Raw genomic sequence first — 12637 nt, forward strand, 5'->3', positions numbered from 1 at the left:
TTTCTGCTACTTAGAAAAGGTTCACGCTTTTCAATGAAAAGACTTATCACAATAATTTTTTCCATGTTCCTGTGACAGCAATGAATTATTAACTTACTCTATTTTCCTCAGAAGCTTTAGAAATAATAAAGTGCTTGTAGGACTTCATAATTCCCTCAGGAAAAGAAAAATACATGGGAAAACTTTAGTTACTTTAAGATATTTCCATGTTTCACTTGTTAGCTAGAAAAGCAACGTTAGTACTCGAAGTCAGACTTGCTATGCAAGAGGTAAAATTCAAATACACCCGGTGCTCAAGGGGGCGGGTATTTAACCAGTGTAAAATTATGTAATTTCATTCAACTGCAGGGATCTATTTTGATGTTGTCCTGGTTTTGGCTGGAATAGAGTTAATTTTCTTCACAGTAGTTCTTTTCAATCCCTTTGGCAGCAGAGTGCAGGCCACAGTTTGCTTTCACTTGGAGGGGTATCCAATATACCTGGAATTGACTGCCCCAGGGTTGGAAACACAGCCCAACCATTTGCCATGGACTGATCAAGACAGCACTGGAACAGGGTAAGGCTCCGGAACACCTGCAATACATTGATGACTGGAGAACAGAAAACCCTGGGGGGAGGACATAGCAGCAGCCTTACCACACACAGGCATGTTATCAAGCAGCCCAAACCTCCTTGCTGAGGTACAGAGCAGGGAGATGAGGGGCAGTGGGCATCAACTGAAACAGGGAGGTCTGACTGGATACAGGAAAAGCATTTTTACCCCAAGAGGACAAGTCAAGCGCTGGGAGAGGAGCCCAGCAAGGCTGTGCAGCCTCCACAGAATCATAGAACGGTTTGGGTTGGAAGGGACATTTAAACATCATCCAGTCCAACCCCCCTGCAGTGCACAGGGACATCTTCAACTGGCTCAGGTTGCTCAGATCCCCATCCAACCTGACCTTGAACATTTCCAGGGATGCAGCATCCACCACCTCTCTGGGCAATCTGTTCCAGTGTTTCACCACCCCCATTGCAAAAAAAAAATTTCTTCTTTGAATCTAGTTAGAGTGTACCCTCTTTTAGTCTAAAACCATTACCGCTTGTGCTATCGCTGCAGGCCCTACTAAAAAGTCTGTCCCCATCTTCCTTATGAGCCCCCTTTTAGTATTGAAAGGCCACAATAAGGTCTCGCTGGAGCCTTCCCTTCTCCAGGCAAAACACCCCAACTCTCTCAGCCTTTCTTCACAGCAGAGGTGTTCCTCTAGACACTTTTGTGGCCCTCCTCTGGACCTGCTCTAACAGGTCCATGTCTTTCCTGTGCTGAGGACCCCAGAGCTGGACACAGGGCTGCAGCCTAGGATAGGGTTGGCTTTCTGGGCTGCGAGCACACATTGCCAGGTCACATCCAGTTTTTCACCCACTAGTGCCCCCAAGTCCTTCTCCACAGGGCTGCTCCCCATCCTTTCATCCCCCAGCCTGTATTGACATCAAGGATTACCCTGACCCAGGTGCAGGACCTTGCACTTGGCCTTGTTGAACCTCATGGGGTTCACATAGGCCCACTTCTCCAGCTTGTCCAGACCCGACTGGAGAAAGCCCTAAGCAACATGATATGAACTCTGTGTGGGACCCATGTTAAACACCAGGTGGGACCAGAGAAAATCTCTAATATGGCATCAAGCCTTTTGAACCAAATGATCCTTTTACCCCTAGCATGAAGTTTGCTTGCATGACTCATTCCCCAGTCCTCAATTAACAGGGTGGAAATAATCAACATTTGACTGAAAAAAATCTGACTGCAATACAGGATGCGAGGCATCACAGTTTTGTTGTAAAACAGCAACCAAGTCTGATGTCTTGCATGTATAAAGCCCACTTCATCATCAGAGAATGAACTACACCTTTTTGGCTTCCTGGTTTAGCAGATCTCGAGGTGAACTATGACTGCTTTACATTTTTAAACCTGATTGTGAACATCCTCCATCTTTTTGAATGCTAAATCAAACCCAAAGACACCTGAAACCATTCTCTAGAAGTTTCCCCCTCAAACGCTGCCACGCTACCAGCGTAAGCACACACTGCTGCTCTTTGAAACGGGTTTATTTCCTTGGAAGATCGGACATTTGGCTGATTTCTTAGCAAGAGCTAGTATTGCAAAGGTCAGACTTGGGGAGCTGAGACAGACCTCCCTGGGAATACATTCCCACAAAGCACACCACTCGCCTAGCTGTTTTGCTTCCTTTCTCTGAAGGTGTTTGATAAGCCTTTCCCCATGATTTCTCCTTTTTACTTCTGCCTCTACTTCAGCACGCTTGCTTAACAGATTCATTGCATTTTTTAATACGCTGTGAATACCTATGTACCTCCAAAACCCCCCATACTTAGGAGAAGCATCAAATATTTGCTTTGCAGTAGAACTCGTAAAGCAGCATAGATCTATTTGTTGAAAAACCTTGTAAGTCCAGGCCCACCCAACAGGGGACACAGGTCCCTATGCAAGGGTCAGAGCTGCACCAGGGAACTTGTACCTGCGAAGCATTCGGCTGCACTAGCAGCTGCAATCAGCACTCAGCAAGGCTTTGCCTGAGATCTAAAGGTGCAGAAGAAAAGTCCTAGATTTTTTCATAAAATTTACATTGCTTTCCCACACCTACGTATCCTTTTTCTTTCACAAAACCAGCTTTCTGATGAATCCAGTTTGCCTCTCAAAAAACCACAAAACAAAAAACCAACCCCAAACCCCTACAAAATACATTAAATACAGAGAAGCAACTGGCTTAGAGAGAAAAGCAGCACTTCCTACTCCTGCTGCCTTCTTGTCTAACACACCTGAGCTGGCATTAGAAGTAATCACAAGCTTCTTGCTAGAGGTCTTGCAACTTTAACCACGTTTGAGGATTTCTCCCCAAACTTCTGATGCTAAGCAGGAAGTAACAGGACTCGCCTCTGCATTGAGGTTAGAAACACGGCTGTCCCTGTCTCTCTGCATCACCGCTGGAAGGAGTCAGGAGGTGCCTACCTCTCTCAATTGGCTACACAGGGACCTTTTCGGTTATTTTCAGTCCTGTCTGGGGTACCGCACTTGGCCTGGTTAAACCCAGGCCCTGTGGATGAACACAGCATTACACCTCTGCTCTCACAGAAAGCCACACTCCTCAGTTAGCAGGATTTGGCTAATGGCACACAGAAGCAAGAGAAACAAGATAGACGGAACAAACACCACTATTACAGATAGTCAGGCTCTGCTTTTTTTTTTTTAGGTTGGAAAAGACCTTTAAGATCATAAAGTCCAACTGTTAACCTAACCCTGCCATCCCACCACTAAACCATGTCCCTAAGCACCTTATCTGCCCTTCTTTTAAATACCTCCAGGGATGGGGGACTCTTCCAACAAAAGAGAGATGCTGCTTGAATCTCTTGAGACTGAAACTTAGGAAAATTTTAAATTAGAAAGGCTGCAGTCAATTCTGCATTTAGAACTTCATAAACATGTCAACACCATTAGCTTTGGCTAGCCGCAATTTCTCTGGAAGGTTCCCATCCTCCCAGAAGATGCACAGAAAATGGATTATAGACCAACATCCTGTTATTTCATCACGAGTGTCAGAAGTGATGAACACCAGCAGAACTCAAGACTCCAGAAGGACAAAAGAATACACAAGACACAATAGGTACAGAGGGACCCCAGTGCAAAGCAAAAAGAAGCACCGAGCATTTGCTTTTCAGATCAGCTGCTGCAAAATGAATGACGTGCCTTCATTTTGGCAGGGTCTGGCTGACCAGTCAGCACATGTGACCTCAGATTAAGACCCAGCGCTGCTGTCTTGTGCCCAAATTACATTTCATGGAGACAGGGGCAAGAGAGGCTATGACTTGGCAAAAGGAGCCTGCCAAGTAATGCCCCCATGCTCACACTCCCCTGCGACTCTCCAATACTGACGTCCATTATCATCCACCTCATCCCGTAGCCTCTGCAGAAGTTAGTGCCAGGAACTGCGTGGAAGTCACTCAGAAGAGATGGGGAAAATCCACTTTCTGAAGTCCTACCAATCCTTTTGATCTTTTGGCTCCTGGTGTTTGTCCTACCTTGAACTCTCCCTTAAGTAAGTCATTTAACGATAAACAGTATTCACTCTGAGGTACTTCCACCAGTCTGCAGATTCTTCCCAATGGCCTCTAAACTTAACAGTGTCCAGGGCAGAAAAGACATATAGATTTGAGTGATGGCACACAAGAGGCATTGAACATCCTTCAATCTTAAAATTTGTGAAGAAAACACCAGTGACTTAAGAGAAGGGACAAGAACAGGAAACCTGGGACGAAACCACGCTACAGAGTGGTCGCTCTGTTATAATTGTTTGGACAACCGAAAGACAAGACTCTGGGCACTGCTCTGCTTCTTATCAGAGCTCCCCCCAATAACGCTCCATCTTTATTCAGCATGCTGGTCAGCACAGATCCCCATTTTGGACGTGCAGCAGGAACGTGTTCTCGTTCGCACTCTAACTCTGCCCCGGAGCACCACACACAGGATTACAAACCAGCAAAAGCATCTCTCATCTCAGAACTTGTACCATATTTTTCTACATATACCAACGTTGCCACAAACTGAAACAAGAGGGATAAATGCCAAAGTTCGTCCGCTCTCTCCCAGACCAGAAGACAGACTCACCCTTACGAATCTCAGTTCCTCCCTGTATCACAAATCCACTTTGTGGGCAGGATACTCAGAGGAAGCCACGGAGACTGGCACTTGTGCTTTCTCATTCTTTGTGTCTTGCTTCATCTACAGCCGCATCACTCCCGGGTTCCACAGCATTTTCTTTATAGGAGACTGTGATGGGTTGACCCTAGCTGAATGCCAGGGCCCCACCAAAGCCGCTCTATCACTCCCCTCTTTAACCGGACAGGGGAGAGAAAAGTCAATCAAAAGGCTCGTGGGTCGAGATAAGGACAGGGAGAGATCATTCGCCAGCTACCGTCACGGGCAAAAGAGACTCAACTTGATTAAATTAATTTAATTGATTACCAATCAAAATCAGAGTAGGGAAGGATAAAAACTGCTGAATCTTAAAACACCTTCCTCCCATCCTGGCTCCCCCTCAGCTTCTTTCTGGGCTCAACTTCACTCCCAATTTTCTCTACCTACTACCCCCCAGCGGCACAGGGGGACGGGAATGGGGGCTGGGGTCAGTTCATCACACGTTGTCTCTGCTGCTTCTTCCTCCTCAGGGGAGGGCTCTCCCCCTGCTCCAGAGTGGGGTCCCTCTCATGGGAGACAGTCCTCCACAAACTTCTCCAATGTGAGTCCTTCCCATGGGCTGCAGTTCTTCACCCACTGCTCCAGCATGGGTCCATCCCTCCCACGGGGTGCAGTCCCTCAGGAGCAGATGGCTCCAGCGCGGGTCCCCTGAGGGGTCACAGGTCCTGCCAGCAAACCTGCCTCGGCATGGGCTCCTCCCCCATGGGTCCACAAAGTCTTGCCAGGAACCTGATCCGGTGCAGGCTTCCCATGGGGTCACAGTCTCCTTCCTTTGGGCATCCACCCGCTCCAGCGTGGGGTCCTCCACGGGCTACAGATGGAGATCTGCTCCACCATGGATCTCCCTGGGCTGCAGGGGGACAGCCTGCCTCACCATGGTCTTCACCACGGCCTGCAGGGGAATCTCTGCTCCAGTGCCTGGAGCACCTCCTGCCCCTCCTTCTTCACTGACCTTGGTGTCTGCAGGGCTGCTTTCTCTCACATCCTCTCACTTCTCTTCTCTCTCCAGCTACTGAGCCACAGCCGTTTTTTTTCCTTCTTAAATGTGTTATTCCAGAGGCACTTCCACCCTAGCTGACTGGCTTGGCCTTGCCCAGTGGCGGTGTCCTGGTTTCAGCTGGGATAGAGTTAATTTTCGTCATAGGAGCTAGCATAGTGCTGTGTTTTGGATTCAGTACTGAAGAATGTTGATAATACACTGATGTTTTTAGTTGTTGCCAAGTAGTGCTGAGACTACTCAAGGACTTTTTGAGCTTCTCCTGCTCAGCCAGGTGCATAACAAGCTGGGAGTACAGCACAGCTAGGACAGCTGACCCAAACTGACCAAAAGGCTATTCCATACCATAGAACGTCATGCTCGGGGGGAGTCAGTTGGTCGGTTGCGGGGAGAGTGATCGTGGCTCGGGGAGTGATCGCTGCTTGGGACAAGCTGGGCATCGGTTGGTTGGTAGTGAGCAATTGCGTTGTGCATCGTTCATTTTGTATATTCTGTATATTCTGTTACCATTCTCATTACTACTATTATTATTATTTTCTCGTATTAAACTGTCTTTATCTCAGCCCACAGCTCTTACGTTTCTTTTTCCTTCCCAATTCTCTCCCCCATCCCACTGAGGGAGGGGGGAGTGAGCGAGCGGCTGCGTGGTGCTAAGTTGCCAGCCGGTTAAACCGCAACAGGCAGACACAGGGAAAACCTCTAGCAGCTTCTCACAGAAGCCACCCCTGTAGCCCCCCCACTACCCAGACCTTGCTACACAAACCCAGTCCAGAGACTGTTCCAAGAACAGGGTGCTTGCTGCACAATTTTTACATCACTGGATGCAGCAAGCATTAAGAGCATGTCTGGGTAGCAGACAGCAAGCCAAGAAGGGCCTGAGCAGTAAATATGCATATCCCACAGCTGACAGCTCCCCAATTTTCTTTCCAAGCACTGAAGGAAAACAAAGTTCCAGGCACACATCAATTACTCACTGCAAAGAGCATAAAGGGAAAGTCCAAACCAACTGCACTCACTTTCTGAAGAAGCAGTAGCAGTTCCTCCATCACAGGACGTGCATGAGCACGCTGTGTCTGTTCACCGCTCTCCTCCTACCCCCGTTCCTATAAAAACTTGCAGATGCAGTGGCTATGTTGCTCTGTATTTTGGGAAAGATAAGCAGGTCACCAGAGAACCGAGACCCGAATTACCGCTCCCCACAGGAAGGGTACGCAGAAGTAACGCTGCTACAGGTGCCATTTTGCAAAGTCAGCAGCACTGCTGGGAGATACCAGCTGTCCTTAAGTTTCACCAGGGATGAAGGATGGAGACCCGCTGGAAACAGAGCTTCTTGCTTCTGCTGCTTACAGCACAATTTACAGACCTGGCATGAACCAGCCTTCTATAGCTGGTGCATTGCTATGATTGCACCAGTCCTGCCATACTGGCAGCTGGAAAATCCACTCCATTACTCTGGGAACAGGGAGTTGTTTGGTACTCCACATCTATTTCCACCAGCCACACTTGTTCAAGCCTTCATTTACGGACCCCCTCTCAGCCTGCAGCTCAGAGGTAAGCTTGCTGCAGTAACACATTCCTCTCTCTTTTTGACATCACCACAGTAACAAATGCCCATGCCACTTTATCTATCCTCAATCTAACAGCTGAAAGTTTCATTTTTATACAAGTTAGTGGTTTGATTACTAACCAGAAGTTTTCTCAACTTTATATAAAGTGTTTGAAAGCATCTTACTAACCCTGCAGAGTAGACTCTTTCAGACAACTACCCTTGTACAATGAAGTGAAAGGAAAATAAACTATGAATTAAGTTACAAAACAACTATTATGAAAATAAATGCACCACAACGTATATGCATCTCAGACTGCACCTTAGATTTAACATAGTAACCACAAAACAGGTAAGGCACTGAACATGTAATTGTATAATGGCACAGACAAAAATGAAACTCAGGAAAAAAATCCTGGTGTAAGCCCCTGTCTACATGGCTCCCCCCTCTGCAAAGAGCTGTGAAATTGTGCATAGGGGCACAGAAAAACCCTTGTAGGAGTCAAAGTAGGTTTGGGCAATCAGAGTTATTTATATTCAGCACATTTTCATACAGTTTGATTTTAAGTAGAAACATCACTCTTAAGAGAAAGCAGTAATTACCAAAGCAGCATGAGACTTTAAGAATACAAATAATGAGGTATAATGCAAGTTATCTATGCTACAAAACCATCTTATACAACTAGAGTTTAAAGCTTTCCATCTTTTTCTCACCTGCGGAACTTTACAGTTTTCCTAGCGGTTCAAAGTGGATTGCTACAGATCAAACTTGAATTTCCCACTAACTTCCTTTCACAGCCCTTGAAGAAACAGCTCTCCCACCTCCCCTCTCCCCGAGCCTTTCAAATCACAGCTGGAAAGCCAGGATGTCTGCAACACCAGCCACCCACAAACTGCATCACAGTGGCCTCATATGGAAAGACCAGGGAAAAAAACCAAAACCATCTCACAGAACAAATCCCCAAGATCGCTCTCCACACGTGTGCGTATCTAACTAAGGTATTGCTCCCTTTCTAACGCACAGGTTCTATAATCATGTGCTGCAGAAGAATGTAAACACTGATGGCATCATCCTCTAGCCCACACGGTACAAAAAACCCTCTGATTTGAAAATGGACTTCCAAGGAGGCAACTCTCCAGGCACATGGCACTACATAGCTTTTGATCACAGCTTTAAGTAAATACAGGCTTCATGTGTCCCTGTTTTACCCCTCTAACAAACTCTTTCCACCTTTTAATAGCACTACTCCACAGCTGCGTACCTACGTGCACTTAAAGATCAGCATTGGGTCTTGTTCTTTTCGCTGCAAAAAAGCGCCAATACCAATGTAAAGCTGCAAGAGGAAAACAGGCAAGAAAAATAACTTGCATAAACAAGGGTCCACATAGAGTATGCCCCAGCTGCCTGACACAAGCAGAGCAACATTAGACACTGCGGTTCAGTAACCCAAGTGCTCATGGCATATTACGTTTGTACAAGTGCTTCCAACCCTGCCCTCTTTCTCCTTACTGTAGGAGCAGTAATCATCTTGCAACCTGCAGCTCTGAAACCTGGAAGACAAAGCACATGTGTTTGGAGAACACAGTAAGGCAGGGCCTCTACTACTGAGCACAAACCTGGCATCTTTATATTCAGCCACTGCTCCAGCGCTTCCTCCGGAATAGCGACACAGCCCCTTTTTTCAGCTGCAATTGATTGAGAGACTTTGTTCAAACTCTTGGAAGTGTTACTAAACAGCAGAGGTAGGCTCGTACAAGAAGGGGGACAGAGTCAGAAACTGGTTTAGGTGTAAAATTAAACCAGAGAAGCAGGCTTTGACTGCTAACACGACTGCAAGAGTCACAGTGAGCACTGAATTTTCAATTCAGTGAGGGAAGGACACGAAGTGTATTCATTAAATCTATATCCCAATAATTAAAATTATTCAGGCCTAACTAAAATGAAAATTATTTCCACAAGAACATACAGCGTCATGGGAAGTCAAACGTGAATTATACTACACTGTCTGACTCTGGCTACATGAATTAATTTATAAACCAAGATTAAATGTTCTACTTATGTAACGAATATTTCTACAGAAATACATTAGGGGAATATTGCAATTGCATGACTAAGCAGACAAGACAGGAAATGCAATCAGTATGGCTGACTTTGCAACTGCCTTCGTGCACACTAGCCCGGTGACAATCTCATGCTAATTCTGACACAATATACACCTTCGACTTTGACCTTCCCGTAATCTTCCCACCAGACCTGCACGGCCAGACCTCTGTGCCCGTGCAGAAAAGCCCTCTGATCCCATGGCGCTATACAGAAGAACGTAAAATTCTGCGAGACACTTCCACTGTTAAAGCATCTCATTTGCAATCGATAGCACAAGTTTAGCCATGGTGGCACCCATAATCTCTTAAGTTTTCTTTACCAACAGCAACACTGGTGGTTTCACTTCAAAGTATAACCCCAAACATAAGGCAACAAAATTTACCAAACAAACTTTGGTGCAGCAAGTTTTCCATTTGCCCGACAGATAGGCAAGATGTGCCACCAGGTATACTTACCTCACTTCCACGGGCCATCTGCCCCGTATACAGAGGCTAACAGTTACGGCTGAGCTCGTGCAAATTTAATATTCTAAACTGGATTTGGTATTTTATAGTAAAGGATAACAGCGTAACGCAAATCACCAGGCAGAGCTAAATTACATGTCAGCACTCATGCCGGTAAATGCTAGCACTAAATTCAAAGCCTTCAGCAGAACCACTCAGCAGTTTTACTGATTTCTTCCTCAACCCAGCTCCACCCAGAGGTGAAATGATGAATTTTACCTTCCAGAGTTACGGAGGAGCCCTTGCACGGCAGGTTTTTTGGTAGCTAGGAAAGCTGTAGTTTGCTTACACCTGATTAGGCTTCTTCAAACATTTTATGCTAAAGGCCAAAAAGGGGGGAGCAGGGGGGGAAGCTCCTCTCCTGCACGATCTGTCTGAGGAAGACACTTCCTCCAGTCTGTTTCCATGCTTTCCCCAACAAGCACAAGCATGCAGCAATGACTTCAAGTGCACAGCTGGGACACAGAAGTGCAGCTCTCTCACTTCTGCGTTTTTTAAGGACTAAAAACCAAACAAGAAACAAAAAAGACCAATGCAGATTTCCTTTGGACTAGAAGTACTTATCACTTCTCAGCACCAATTTCCATGCAAAAGTTCACGCCGACCATTTTGGCTGCAAGTCTAATCAAAAAAGAGCCCAAGAAATTTAATAAATACTTTTTCCACTCTCACATTCAAGGACAGCTGAATTTCTCAGAGTCCAAAGTTAAAGTCTAAAGCAGCTAGAGTGCAGAGAGCCACCAAATTTGGGAAATTTCAGACTGACATTCTCTATTTCCAAGCACGTCCCAAGTAACAGGGGTAAAAGTGGGGCTATTCTGCCCATTTTCCACTACCACCACATAAACATTTCTGCTTAAGGGTATCCAAAACACTGAAAATCACCACTAGAACGTGATGTTAACACTACAGCATATTAAGTGACAACACCATGCCTTTTTACACATTTCAGCAACTTTGCTTTGACCTAAAGGCTGAAGGTCTTACAATGCTCTGCCCACCCTTCATGTAGTTAAGGAGTAAATGCACACACCGGTTAATTCTGCTTTGGTCTGCAAAAATACACCTTGCCAGCTAGAACTGTGACGGACTTCAACACCCAAATGGAATAAAGCTATAGACTTGTAGGAATAGAGTTAGAGAGTTACGGAATTACAAGAATAAAGGCAGCCCTCAAGACACAAATGCCTGCAAACAAGAACTGAGTGGCTCCAGCAGAAAGGCGAATTAATTTGCACAGGTGGGTGACCTTCTTCACTCGCTATTTCATTCTGTGACAATTCTCTAGTGCCAGACCAAAATGACCACTACACGAAGCCTTTTCCTTGGAACCATTTCAGCAGTCATCACTGGGTAAGAAGCAAAGCCCTCTAACTTTTTTTTTTTGTACAAGAAGCTGCTAAATAGACGCAGAGAGTTCACATAGTTCGCACTGGAAGAATGAAGAGTTCTGCTCCTGGTCGCAGCTCGTCAGAGCTGTGGCTTTCTTGATCAGACCCACTAAGCTACTCTCAAAACTTGTATCTTTCATTCCTGAAGACATAAGCATAAATATGTCACCATCCACTAAAGCTAGAAACAGACAAGTGGCAGTATTTGAATGCTCCTATTCCCACATATCTTTCACCTCTCTGAGGACCCACACCTGCATTTGTGACAGCGGCAGAACAGGCACGAGCCCAGGTTTTGCCAGCTACTTGGGGCTACTGTGTAACAAGAGCTGTCAAACTGCAGCGCACCATGGTCTCAGCTTCTGATAGTGAAGTAATACCCTAGCGGTTATTTGGAAGAATAAGTTTTTGCACGTTGGGCACATGTGAGCATCAGCAGCAGCTTATTGCAGTTCCACAATCTTGAGAGACCTTGGAAAGAAACTGCGTGTCATCAAGCAACAAAATGTTTTTTAAAAGGAAGATCCAACAGATGTTTGGCTACCTCCATGGGAAAGCCCTGACTTTCTGGAAGGAATACAACAGTAGGAGAGAGTAATTCAGCTCTTACCTTTACCAGCTGCTTTATCTGCACACCTGAAAAAAATACAAAAGGCAAGCATGAGAGACAGCTTCTGCAGCACAGTGGCAGAAACCAAAAACTGAATGATGTGGAGAATGAGCCCCAATTCCCAGCTGTGGACAGACCCATCACCTCATTCTCCAATCTCTGGTTTCAACCCCTTCTGCCAACAGGGATTATTTCATCCGGAGAAGGCTCCCGTGAACTACGATAATACATCAGCAGAAGCCCAGTCTTGCCCGCAATAATTATGCCTAAATCAGAGGGACTTTGTTGTTAGAACAAGGCAGATCAGCCACATAACCAAGTGCTCCAAGCGTGCACATGGCTAGTTTCCTACTCCAGAAATAAAGCAGCAGTAAGATGCACTCATCTCCTCACGGGAAAAGAAATCCCGCCGCCTCCTTCACCGAGACTTCTGGCATCGGGAGCCAAAACAAGCTGGGCACCGAGGAAGGGGGCAGCTCTCCCCGAGGAGGCTGCCAGCAGGCGGCTCACACGGGGGGCACTTACGGTTTCGCTTACAACCGAAGGCGCCCCGCTGCAGTAGGCAGAGGGCGGCCGAGGGCAGGCAGCGCTCCGGACACTGCCTTTCCTGGGAAGGGACCAGTGGGGCCGGAGACGGGCCGGCCCCAGCTCGGCCCGGAACAAAGAGGCGGAGCCGCGGGGCACCCCGCGGCTGGAGGCGGGCCTCGGGGCCTAGGCGCCGCTCGAGCGGGACGGGAGAAAGGCC

The 12637-nt window shown here is 46.6% G+C and overlaps 1 protein-coding gene across 1 annotated transcript in view; it reads right to left on the reverse strand.

The window, feature by feature from the left end:
• The window catches only part of ZFP91 (ZFP91 zinc finger protein, atypical E3 ubiquitin ligase), a 23702-nt gene extending 11071 nt beyond the window's left edge, over positions 1–12631 (reverse strand). Inside the window, 1 exon segment of the mRNA XM_009646373.2 lies at positions 11893–12631. Within this exon segment, the coding sequence (XP_009644668.2) occupies positions 11893–11944 (52 nt within the window). The 5' untranslated portion in view covers positions 11945–12631.
• Positions 12632–12637: the final 6 nt, after the last annotated feature.

The sequence above is a fragment of the Egretta garzetta genome, unplaced genomic scaffold (assembly GCF_000687185.1).
Source record: "Egretta garzetta isolate BGI_Z169 unplaced genomic scaffold, ASM68718v1 scaffold840, whole genome shotgun sequence".
Taxonomy (NCBI): Eukaryota; Metazoa; Chordata; class Aves; order Pelecaniformes; family Ardeidae; genus Egretta; species Egretta garzetta.